Raw genomic sequence first — 13040 nt, 5'->3', positions numbered from 1 at the left:
CTGACTGCCCATAATTGTTTTGAGACATCCATGTTGTTACATGTATCAAGCTCACTCCCTTCGATGGCTAAGTTGTGTTCCATTATATGACTGGACCACAGTTTGCTTGTCCATTTACCCAGTGGATGCTTCTTTGACTTGGGAAATCTTTGCCAAGACTGGGAGCCCTGTTGTTATGGGTCTAGTCTTCCTATGAGACTTCATGAGGCACTGTGAGCTCTCACTGTCTTTGCTCCTTCATAACCTTAGTGTCCTCCTGCTGAAGACCACCAGGAATGCACCTCAATTCATAGTCTAGGGCTGCTGTCACAAATCACCACAAACGGAGTGGCTTAAAACATCAGAAATTTATTCTTTCGTAGTTCTCGAGGCCAGATATCTAAACCAAGTGTTAGCAGGACTGTGCTCCTTCTTGGGAGTCTGGGAAAGAATCTATCCTTGCCTATTTCAGCTACTGGTGGCCCTAGGTGCGCCTTGGCTTGTGCGACACAACCCCAATCTCTGCTTCCATTTTCATATGGCCTTCTCCTTTGTGTCTTCTCTTTTTCTGTCTCTGATAAGGACATGCATCGTTAATGAGATTTAGGGCCCATTGTAATCCAGGATGGTCTTTTGTAGAGATCCTTGCCTCAATGACATCTGCAGAGACTCTTATTCCAAGCAGATCACTCCCTTTCCTGGCTTCCTTTGATCTTGCCTTCCATTAATTCCTTATAGCTGGTCCAGTGACAAACTCAGTTTAAGGCTCAATCTCACCAACTTCTGAGCTAAATATGATTTAGCATCTGCTCTAGCCCTAGAATAAGTCCTTTCTCACACCCTCTTACAGAAATGCCCCACCATTCCCCATGATGCACATTATTCCTCATTGCAACAAGTATTGAGCCCAATCAGTTCAATTGTAGGTGTTGTAGTGGGTTGAATAGTGGACTCTCCTCCCCCGAAAAAGATATGTTTACCAGGAACCTCAGAAGGTAGGTTGGTCAGCCTAGAAGATCAGGGCCTGGTCAGTAGATGCTCTTCATCTTACATAAATTACTTTTTTTTTTTTTTTGAGACAGAGTTTCACTCTGTCACCAGGCTGGAGTGCAGTGGCGTGATCCCAGCTCACTGTAACCTCTGCCCTCTGGGGTCCAAGTGATTCTTATGTCTCAGTCTCATGAGTAGCTGGGATTACAGGTATGCACCACCACGCCTGGCAAATTTTTGTATTTTTAGTAGAGACGGAGCTTCACCAAAATCACCATAAGAACCAAGTGATTCTTATGTCTCAGTCTCATGAGTAGCTGGGATTACGGGTATGCACCACCACGCCCGGCAAATTTTTGTATTTTTAGTAGAGGCCGGGTTGGTCTCGAACTCCTGACCTCAGGGGATCCACCCACTTCAGCTTCCCACAGTGTTGGGATTACAGGCGTGAGCCACCGCAGCCAGCCCTAAATTATGTTTTGCTTAGGAGTTGGGCAAGATTGAGCCTTCAACTTGGTTTGTCATCCTACCAGCTGCAATAGGGGAGACAAGGAGGGCAGAAGCAAATGAAGCTACTCTGTGGGAATGAGCAAGAACATTGCTCACCTGGGCTCAGGGGCCCTTGTCTGCCTTTGTCTGCCCAAGTCACTGATACCAGTTCCTGGCATACAGTAGATGCCGATTAAATATTTATTGGATGAACAAATGAACATATCTAACTTTACTTCTTTTTCTCCCTTTATTCCCATAGGAGGGGCCCCAATGGCAAAGCTGGCATCTTATGGCTCATCAAAGGCGGCTGTGACCATGTTCTCATCAGTTATGAGAATCGAGCTTTCCAAGTGGGGAATTAAAGTTGTTTCCATCCAACCTGGAGGCTTCCGAACAAGTAGGTTTCTGAGCCCAAGAACCTGTGATGTTCATTCTGAAAGGAACCCTGAAGGTCCTCTTGGTCTGACAGAGCACACATTGAACCCCTCAGTGTTGTCAAAGATGAGCACAGCCAGACATCAGTTAGAGTGGTGAAAACAGGTTTGATTCAGTAACTGCTGACTGTAGGGGAAAGAGCTAAGCTCCATTTTGATTTGTGCAAAGGTGTTTTAAATATTTTAAAAGGAGAATGAGGGAGAGGGGAAAGTGGGGCTCAGTAAGTCAGATTAGTGAAAAAGTATAAGGGTCCATCAGTGTCTATGCAGAGGGGCCAGCTTGGCAATAAAAGAAGTCCAGATTCTGTCTTCCCACAGAGACTGAGAAACAGGTCTGATCCTTCTGCATGATTCAATTCCAAAGGAATGGCTCTCAGATCCTGGAGAGAAATGCTTCTGCATTGTAAGAGCTATATATTTACAATTTAAAGTTCTTTTTTAGTAAGTATTTCAGGAAAGGGAAATCAGGGACCTCTCAGGGGTGTGTTGGCTAGAACAAATAGTAAAATTTTCTGGCAAGGCTGAGCCTTCTTAGGCAGGCATTTTAGTGAGGGGCTGGTGTCATCCAAGGGACAGGGCCTTATACTGTTAGAAACCGTGCTGGAGTTTGGTTAAGTCTCTTAGTGCAAGGGGTTGGGATGGGGTTGTCATGTGTACAGAGTTCTCCAGCTCTCAGGGTCCACCCAGCAGGACTTGGGATGGGTGGGCCTCTTCTAAGTGTCAGGCTCTCCGTGTATGGCTTCACCCCTGCTTCCTTTCACAAAGGAAATGCATTGGCTCATAAGTCATCAGCAAGCAGAGGCCTCCTGGGTTAGAACCCTGGTCCCCTGGTGCCTGCTCTGAGCAGGTCCTTTCTAGGACACACGCTCCCTTCCTCGATGGTAGAGTTGTATTTGATCTTTGGGAACGCAGCTCAAAAATGATCCCTAACTGACTCTCACCAATTTTGATTATTTTCATTGCCCCACCCAAACCTGTTTAACGATATATAATCCATTAGTTTCATACCAGATTTCTTTATTTAGCTTGAGCGCTTATTTTCATCTAAAAGTTTGAGCAGATACCTGGAGTAACATTTATTAGTCTTTTGTTTCCATTGGCCAAGAAGGTTTCCTTCCCCAGCTTCTTTATATTTCAGAAACAATATTTTTCTCCTTCCCTCTAAAGAATATGACCCACCTCCTCTCCACTCCAAGCAGAGATGGCCATTCTCTCCACTCACCTCCCTGCATATCTGAACTCTGGGCAGAGGCAGCCTACCCCAAGGCTCAGTCTTTAGTTACGGGCCATCAAATATTTCATTGATGATTCAAGTGAAGATATAAAAAGTATGTCTAATAAAAGACCACAGACTGGAAGGTATTGCTAAACGCACTAAAGAACAAACCCTAAAGGTTTGAATGTTATCCCAAAAAACACTGAAATTTTGGCTTGAAACACTTGGTAGCTGAGAACCTCCTAAGGTTGTAGAGGGGGTACAAGACTCAGAGAAAGGGACAGAGACCCAGAGAAAGGGAAATGGGTCACCAGGATGAGAGGCAGGACTGGAGCGATAAAAATGCAGAGAAGATGAAGTCTTGAGAGGGGTTACCCACTTGGGGACTCCCTGGGTGGGGAGGAGAATTGAGGAGAGGTAATAGAGAAGAGATATGGGTCAGAGGTGAAGCCAAATGTCCTGGTTGGACTGAGAGACTGGGTTACAGAGAGAGAAAAGTTGGTTGACAGCTGGTGGAAGAGGGAAATGGTGAACTTGATTTTGAATCTGGCAGGTGGATTGAGGGTTTGGTGACACAGCCCAAAGAGAATTCCAACACACAGATGTAAAATTCCGTTTAGACGAGAGAGCAATCCTGCAGTTAAGTTATGATTTTGGAGATTCAATATAATTGCTATGTATAATAGTTCTGGAGAGCTGTTCTTACCAGGCACTGGGATACCCACTTACCATACATTCTTTACTGATTTTGGTCTTTTATTTTAAAATCGAGAAATACATAAACAGAAAAAAGCATTATACGCACATGTTTCAGCAAATTATTATAAACACTCTTGTACTTAACACCCAGATAAAAAAATAAAACATTACCAACACCCAGAAGCCCCTACATGATCCTCTACCATCACAGCCCTCTCCAACCACCCAATAGGTAATCACCTCTTACTTTTTGTAATGATCATTGATTTGCTTTTCTTTGTAGAGTTATATCCATCCCAATCAATAGCATTTGACTTTAACTGCTTTTGTGCTTTGAATGGAATCAATATGTATGTATCCTTTTGTGTCTGGCTTCCTTCACTAAACATTCTCATTTGACAATTTATCTCCACTGTGTGTAGCTGTAGTCCACTCATTTCACTGCTGTGTAGTATTCTGTGAATATGCCATGATTTTCTACTGTTGATGGCATGTTTGTGCCCCTTCTAGTTTGAACAAGTATGAACAATGCAGCTATGAACTTTCTGGTACATGTACTTTGTTTTTTTGTGTGCTTGAATTTTTCCTATGACACATGCTCCAGAGTGAAATTGTTACCGGAAAGGGCTCCTGATCCAGATCCCAAGAGAGGGTTTTTGGATCTTGCATGAGAAAGAATTTGGGGTGAGTTCATAGAGTAAAGTGAAAGCAAGTTTATCAAGAAAGTAAAGGAACAAAAGAATGCCTATTTCTTAGGTACAGCAGCAGCATTGACTGCTTGACTGAGTATACTTATAGTTATTTCTTGATTATATTCTAGACAAGGGGTGAATTATTCGTGTGTTTTCTGGGAAAGTGGGAGGGATGACCAGGAACTGTGGGTTCCTCCCCCTTTTAGACCATACAGAGCAACTTCTGGACATTACCATGGCATTTATAAACTGTCATGGCGCTGGTGGGAGTGTCTTTTAGCATGGTAATGCATTATAAGTAGCATATAATGAGCAGTGAGGACAACCATCTTGATTTTGGTGGGTTTTGGTTGGCTGCTTTACCACATCCTGTTTTATCAGCAGGGTTATTATGACTTGTATCTTGTGATACCAATCCTGCCAACCTCCTATCTAATCCTGTGATTAAGAATGCCTAACCTCCAGGGAATGCAGCCCAGCAGGTCTCATTCTCATCTTACCCAGCCCCTATTCAAGATGGAGTTACTCTGGTTCAAATGCCTCTGAAAGAATGACTAGATCATAGTTTTCCTGGCTTCAGCTTTACTGAATCATACCAACCTGTTTTCTAAAATATTGCTCCAATTTATACCTCCACCCTTTCTATGTATACTCCAATCACCACAACTTTGAGGAGCAGGTTTCATTGACATTATTCTCCTGGTGATGGTGCTGAGCTGGGGTGGATAACATGCCCTAGGGTGGGGATCTGGTACCCCACGTACACCGTGATGGTGGGAAATTTGAGATCAGATCCTGAGATGCAGCGCCTGGGTTCTTCCTTTTAAATCAGGCTGCCCCCAGTTTAAAGTTATTTGATGAGCTCTCTGAAAGCAAGAAGCCCAAGAGCAGAAGGCAGAGAGCTCATGTTTGGAGAATGACACTTCATACTTAATACTTATTTGAAGGTGGGGGCAAGAAAAGGAATCTTTAGGGACACAGACAAGGAGCTTCTGAAGACATTCTAAGAGACATTCCAGATTTTTTTGGTGCCCTGAAATAAGATAGCTAAATCATACTGCATGCTAGATTAGCAGGTTTTAAGTGCTTTATGTGCATTATCTCCCTTAATCCTCACCTATGAAGTAGGTATCATAATATCCCCATCTTGCAGTGAGAAAATGGAGACTCAGAGAAGTTAAGGAAGTTCCAAAGCCATAGAACTGATGGGAGGCAGAGATGGGATTTTGATACAGGTCATATCAGTAACTTCATTGTGTGTAGCACCAAAGTGGCATGGGATGGGTGGGTAGGGCGAGTGTGTCAAAAGTGGGAGATGATGATGGACTGATGGCAAAAGACTGATGGCTTTGTCACTCACAAAGAGAGCTTTGGGGACTCTGGATAGGGTACCCACAAGAGTGGCCAGAAAGTCCATGAGGTGTTTAGAGAAGGAGGAGGTGGAAAGGAAAAGGAACCCCCAGCCTATGAAGACAGGGACGGGGAGAGGTAGCAAGAGGAATACTAGCTCACGAAAACATGTTTTTCAGGACCTAAAAGCCTCCAGAGTCATTGTCAGGATAATCATTTCTTTAAGCACAGTGTGTGCCTTCCTGAAAAGAAATGAGCAATTGAAACTCCGTTTGCATTTCCATGAGTATAATTGGATTTTACTGGCCCACATTTCCAAGTAAGCACCCCTCCTTCTCCACAGTCCTGATATCCAGGAGTCACCCAAGCTAGCAAGGGCTCATCCCCACAGCTATCTGAGCAACCAAGCACTTTGCAGGAGCAAGTGTGGGAGACTGCAACCTTTTTGGAAAGTAATCTGGCAGTAGCTATTAAAATTCAAAATGAACATGCCTTTGACCAGGCTGTACTCTGAGGACTCTTGCTTACAGAAGTAAAGCCAAAGTACAAATGAATAGGTTGTGAAAGTCTATTTACTGCGGCAGCGCTTGCAATGCTGAAACCTATAGGAACAACTGGAAGGTCTTTGGATAGCGAAGTGGTTGGCTAAAAGCTGTTCAATGGGAAATTCTGTTGCTCTGGTTTAATCCATAGACATTGATGAGAAGGGAGGTCTGTGATTTATTACTAAGCCAAAACAAATTCATGGAAAATATAAATACTATAGTATGATCCTTTTTGTTATTGTTATTTCTTGGTTTAAAAAAATAAATCAAATTCTTCTGTGTGTATGTATGTTTGTACGAACAAGGAAGGAATGGAGAAGGGCACACAAAACTGTTAGTTACCGTAGAGGAGATTAATTTTTAAAATACGCACATCTCCTTATTATTCACTTTATATAATGAGGAGGCAGAGCCGCTACATTTTAAAGTAAATAAATTCTTTAATTTTATATAATAAGCAGGTATTGCCTTTATTTGAAATGTATATTTATACTTAATCATATGTAATTTGTATATTAAAATTTAAATATAAGTGTAAATTATATTAAAATTACATTTCATATATTTTTAAAAACATCAATGAAAAGTATATCTACTAAATAAATTTTTAAAATCCTGTATTTTATTTATTTATTTATTTATTTATTTTGAGACGGAGTCTCATTCTGTCACCCAGTCTGGAGTGCAGTGGTATGATCTCAGCTCACTGTAACCTCTGCCTCCTGGGTTCAAGCAATTCTCCCTGCTTCAGCCTCCCAAGTAGCTGGGATTCCAGGTACCCACCACAATACCCAGCTAATTTTTGTATTTTTTAGTAGAGACAGGGTTTCACCGTGTTAGCTAGGCTGGTCTTGAACTCCTGACCTCAGGTGATCCACCTACCTGGGCCTCCCAAAGTGCTGGGATTGCAGGCATGAGCCACCATGCCCAGCCTAAAATCCTGCATTTAATTTTAAATATAAAGGTAGACATTACTTCTATATTAAAAAAATTATATGTATATATGTTTATATGAGTGTATATATACTATATTATATACAGTATATATTATATTGTAGACATTACATGATATATTATACATGTAATAGTCACCAAAAGACATGAGTGTTTGTGGCAGCAGCATTTGTAAAGGTCCCAGTTGAAAACAAGCACAGTGTCCATTACAGTATAGCGGATAAATAATTCATGGGATTTTGATGCAATGGAATACTATGCTGAAAGGAGAATCAACACACATAACATAATGTTGAATAAAGAAGCTGATGCTAAACAATGAGTACTATTCATATGATTCAATTTATATAATGTTCAAAACCAGCCAAAATGAATCTATCCTGTTAATCAGGAAAATGGTTACTGAGAAGTGGGCTGAGAGGAGAGACTTGCAAGGCTGGTCCTGTTCTGTTTTTTCCCCCCCTTTTTCTTTTCTTAAAATTGGAGTGTAGCTCTGTTGCCCAGGCTGGAGTGCAGTGGTGCAGTCATATAATGGCTCACTGCATCCTCCAACTTGTAGGCTCAAGGGTCCTCCTGCCTCAGTCTCTCGAATAGCTGGTACTACAGGTGAGCACCATTGTGCCCAGCTAAATTTCTGTGTATATGTCCATGTCTATGTATACGTGTGTGTGTGTGTGTGTGTGTATATATATATATATATATATATTTTAGAGACGGGATCTCGCTGTTGCCCAGGCTGATCTTGAACTACTAGGCTCAAGTGATTCCCCTTCCTGGGCCTCCCAAAGTGCTGAGATTACAGATATGAGTCACTGTGCCCAGCCCTGTTTTGTTCTTGATCTGTTTGCTGGTCACATGGGCTACCAGTTTGGAAAAATCCAATCATGTGTGCACTTTTCTGTATGTAGGTTTAGAAGTGATAATAAATGCCGTTATAAAGCACACATTTTAAAAGACATTTGCAGGCCGGGCATGGTGGCTCACACCTGAAATTCCAGCACTTTGAGAGACCAAGGTGGGCAGATCACTTGAGGTCAGGAGTTCAAGACCAGCCTGGCAACATGGCAAAACCACATCTCTACTAAAAATACAAAAATTAGCTGGGCATGGTGGTGGATGCCTGTAATCCCAGCTACTTGGGAGGCTGAGGCAGGAGAATCTCTTCAACTCTGGAGGCAGAGGTTGCAGTGGGTTGAGATCACACCACTGCACTCCAGCCCGAGCGACAGAGCAAGACTCTGTCTCACAAAAATAAATAAATAAATAAATAAATAAATAAATAAATAAATGGCATTTGCAAAGGCCCATCCTTCCCAACAGAGACGAGCGCCTGCTCCCTGACTTCTTTGGCCTTCCCAGGACCTGACTCTTCCTTTCCTTTCGCCCCAGGTATCGCAGGCACGAGTGACAAGTGGGAAAAGCTAGAGAAGGACATTCTGGACCACCTACCCGCTGAGGTTCAGGAAGACTACGGCCAGGACTACATCTTATCGCAGAGGAATTTCCTCCTATTCATCAACTCGGAGGCCAGCACGGACTTCTCTCCGGTGCTGCGGGACATCCAGCATGCTATCTCGGCGAAGAGCCCCTTTGCCTATTACACGCCAGGGAAAGGTGCTTACTTGTGGCTCTGTCTTGCTTTCTATTTGCCTATTGGCATATATAATTACTTGATTGAAAGAAATTTTGGCAAAGACAAGCCCATGCCCAGAGCTCTAAGCATGCCTAACTATAAGAGGAAGGCCACCTAGGCGACGGAAGACCTCAAAGAAGTGGGAATGTCATAGTCTTGAAATGAAAGGGAAACTGGGTTTCTCATTAAAGTTGTTTCCTACTCTGCATTCTCTGTGAAATTCATTGATTGAATAATACTTTGTAGCGAGAAGGCTGCAGAGTAGCAACAGCCTCATGGAGAATGTTAATTGAGCTCCTACTATGCACCAGATACATTGCAGATATTCTTTCATCTAGTTCACATCAGAGAATTGAGGTGGATATCTTTGCCCCTACTTAATATAATCGGAGAGATTTCTTGTCACACACTAGCAAAAGGCAGAGCCAGAATTCAAATCCTGGGTTGAACTCCACTGCCTGCCAAGAGAAGAAGAAGAGACAGAGAGAGATGAGGCGAAAGAGAGAGGGAAGGGAAGGAGGAGGCAGAAATGGCAAGGGCAACAGTCTAATGGATCCTCCAAGTCTTCCTGACTGCATTGATATTCTGTAACTACTACACCCAAGGTATTGGATTCACGGTAAATCATCAGGGCTTCGTTCTCTTCCTTCCTCTTTTTTTCCTCTACCAGGAACTCTGGAGACAACAGGATAAGGTCTCCCATCTCAAACAGAACCCAGGAGACCTCTTGGCAGATCTAGGGAATGTGGCTGACTGGTTTAGGGCCCATAGTAACCATCACTGTTACCCCCATCTGAGCATACAGGGATGGAAAAGTCAATATCATTACCTGGAAGAGCTTAGTGGAAGGGAGCAATGTCAGATAATTATAGAGGTATGGCCAAAGTCAGTTTGGTGTGGCAAAAGGGGAGGAGTTGGTGAGCAGAGGGTGCATAAAGGGAACCAGAATACCTTGCTCATTGCAAACCTCTCTGTTCCATTTCCTTTCTAGAATGTGGAGACTCTTTTTCTGTTTTCCTTGGCAATTTCTTGAGAGTATATACCATGACACTGCTCTGCAATTGTCTCTCAGAGAAAATAAATAGCCATATAGCAAGATAAATACTTATAAAATACTAACACGATATGTTTTTAATGGCTAGTCATAGTGACAGCCCAGTGGCTCTCCACCATTCTTTCAGAGCAGAATGGAAAGAAAAAAAAAATCAGTCTAAATGTTGATTTCCCTAATAGGCACTTTCTGGGGATAAGTGTTGTTGAAGCCAACACTTCTATTTGCATGCTTCCAGCACTGTTGAGAGAACAAGTGATTTGTTTAGCTTATAGTCCAAAGTTTGGAAGAGCACTGGGGATGGAGTGCTTCCCTGAAAGCCAACAGTCCTCAAAGAGTGATCCCTGGACCTGAATCATTAGCATCACCTGAAACTATTAGAAATGCAGATTCTCAGGAGCCACCCCAATTCTGTATTATATTCCTATGGCTGCTATAACAAATTACCACGTATGTAGCAGCTTAATACAGCATAAAGGCATGACCTTACAGTTTTGGAGGTCAGAATTCTGAAATGGGTCTTACATCTTTTACTATTTCTGATGGTGTCTACGGTTCAACATTTTTTATTGCCACAGGCTTCCACAGACTCCACGTCATTATCGGATCAACATTCCTCATTATCTGCCTTATCCGCCAATTATTACATCACTTTACATCCAACCACCATTTCGGCTTTGAAGCCGCCGCCTGATATTGACACTTTGTAGATATAGTCTGATTGTTCCTATATATTTCTATCTACTGATGAGGATCCTATTCTTTTAGTATAATCAGTACAGTTGACTTCCAATCAACTAGTTTCGATAACATTCAAAAAAGAATAATTAACCTATTACTAGCCTTAGCAACTAACACCCTACTAGCCCTATTACCTCCATGAAGTAGGTGCTATTCTCATCACAATTTTTAGATAACACAACAGACTTAGAAAGTTAACTTGTCCAAAGTCACACACCTAGGACATACTGGAGTTGAGCAAAATTTTTAATCTGAACTTGTTCATCTTCAATTTTTAAAAAGTAGCAATTATGCAGTGGTTAAAATCAAGTGTTCAGCAGACCTGTGTTCATTCTGGAGACTCCAGGGAAGACTCCCTCTGTTGCCTTTTCCAGCATCCAAAGGCCTGCATTCCTTTGCTTATGGCAGCACCACTCCAATCTCCTCTTCTATTGTCACATCCTTTCTGATAGACTCTGCTGCCTTCTGCTCATAAGGCCCTCCTGATTATATCAGGCCTACCCAGATAGTCCAGTGGAATCTCCCAAAGTCAAGATCTTCAATTTAATCACAACTGCAAAATCCTTTTTGCCACATAAGATAACGTATTCACAGGCTTTGAGGATTCGTGCAACATTATCATTGTTAAGAACTGTATTAGTCCACTTTTGCACTGCTATAAAGAAATACCTGAGACCAGATAATTTACAAAGAAAAGAGGTTTCATTGGCTCACAGTTCCACAGGCTGTACAGGAAGCACGGATAGGGAGGCCTCAGGAAACGTACAATTATGGCAGAAGGTGAAGGAGAAGCAGGCACATATTCACATGGCCAGAGCAAGAGGAAGAGAGAGTGGTGGGGAGGTACTACACACTTTTAAACAACGAGATTTCACAATAACTCACTCACTATCACTAGAACAGCACCAAAGGGGACATCCACCCCCATAATCCAATCACCTTCCACCAGGCCCCACCTCCAACATTGGACATTACAATTTGACATAAAATTTGGGTGGGGACATAGGCCCCAATCATATCAAAGACCATTGTCCTACTGACCACAGCTACTGAATCAGAAACAGGGTTGGAGCCAGCAACCTGTGTTGCAAGGAGCTCTCCAGGTGATGCACACCCCCATTTGAGAACCACTCCTCCAAGTCGTGGAGTGAGCAGGCTGTGGGGTATGTGGTCAGGCTACAGAAGAAGTGGGGAAGACTCTTTGAAGACAGTGAGAGACATCAAGAGAGCTGAGATGACAGTGTGGGATCTATTCTCTTCTGCAGCTTCCCAAGGGTTGAAAACTCTGTGAGCCATCAGGAGAAGGTGCTGAATAGACACCCCCATGGGTCTGAGAACCCCAGATCAGAGAAGCTCATATTGGGTTCCCTGAAGAAGGGCTTCCTCATGATTTTGGGGTTACCTGGGAGCAAAATAAACCACAAGATGTTCTATTTAGCCAGAGAAAGATTGACAACCTCTCATGCCACCCCCATTGTCAGAGTCCATTTGGGCTGCTGTAAAAAAATACCATAGACAGGACAGCTTCTACACAACAGAGATTTATTTCTCACCGTTCTCAGGGAGTCTGAGATCAAGATGCTGGCAGATTTGGTGTCTGGTAAGGGCCTGCTTCCTGGTTCATAGACTTTCATCTTCTTGTATCCTCAGATGGTGGAACAGGTGAAGGATCTCTCTGGGATCTCTTTGATAAGGGCACTAATCCCATTCATGAAAGCAGAACCTCCCAAAGGGCCCACCTCTTAAGGGGATTAGTATTTATTTATTTATTTATTTATTGTATTTTAACTTCTAGGGTACATGTGCACAACGTGCAGGTTTGTTACATATGTATACATGTGCCATGTTGGTGTGCTGCACCCATTAACTTGTCATTTACATTAGGTATAACTCCTAATGCTATCCTTCCCCCTCCCCCGACCCCATGACAGGCCCTGGTGTGTGATGTTCCCCTTCCTGTGTCCAAGTGTTCTCATTGTTCAATTCCCACCTGTGAGTGAGAACATGCAGTGTTTGGTTTTCTGTTCTTGTGATAGTTTGCTGAGAATGATGGTTTCCAGCTTCATCCATGTCCCTACAAAGGACGTGAACTCATCCTTTTTAATGCCTGCATAGTATTCCATGGTGTATATGTGCCACATTTTCTTAATCCAGTCTATCATTGATGGACATTTGGGTTGGTTCCAAGTCTTTGCTATCGTGAATAGTGCCGGTTGTTGGGACACAAACATTCAGACCTTAGCCTCCATCATGACTCCTTTGGC

The 13040-nt window shown here is 42.7% G+C and overlaps 1 protein-coding gene across 1 annotated transcript in view; it reads left to right on the top strand.

The window, feature by feature from the left end:
- The window catches only part of HSD17B2 (hydroxysteroid 17-beta dehydrogenase 2), a 64320-nt gene extending 55132 nt beyond the window's left edge, over positions 1-9188 (top strand). Inside the window, exons 4-5 of the mRNA XM_010375142.2 lie at positions 1721-1858; positions 8741-9188. Coding sequence (XP_010373444.2) covers positions 1721-1858; positions 8741-9102 — 500 coding nt within the window. The 3' untranslated portion in view covers positions 9103-9188. The remainder of the gene's footprint in view (positions 1-1720; positions 1859-8740) is intronic.
- The last annotated feature ends 3852 nt before the right edge of the window (positions 9189-13040 follow it).

Source organism: Rhinopithecus roxellana, chromosome 20 (assembly GCF_007565055.1).
Source record: "Rhinopithecus roxellana isolate Shanxi Qingling chromosome 20, ASM756505v1, whole genome shotgun sequence".
Lineage (NCBI taxonomy): Eukaryota > Metazoa > Chordata > Mammalia > Primates > Cercopithecidae > Rhinopithecus > Rhinopithecus roxellana.
The sequence above is the reverse complement of the archived record's forward strand: the minus strand, read 5'-3'. Positions and strand labels throughout refer to the sequence as shown.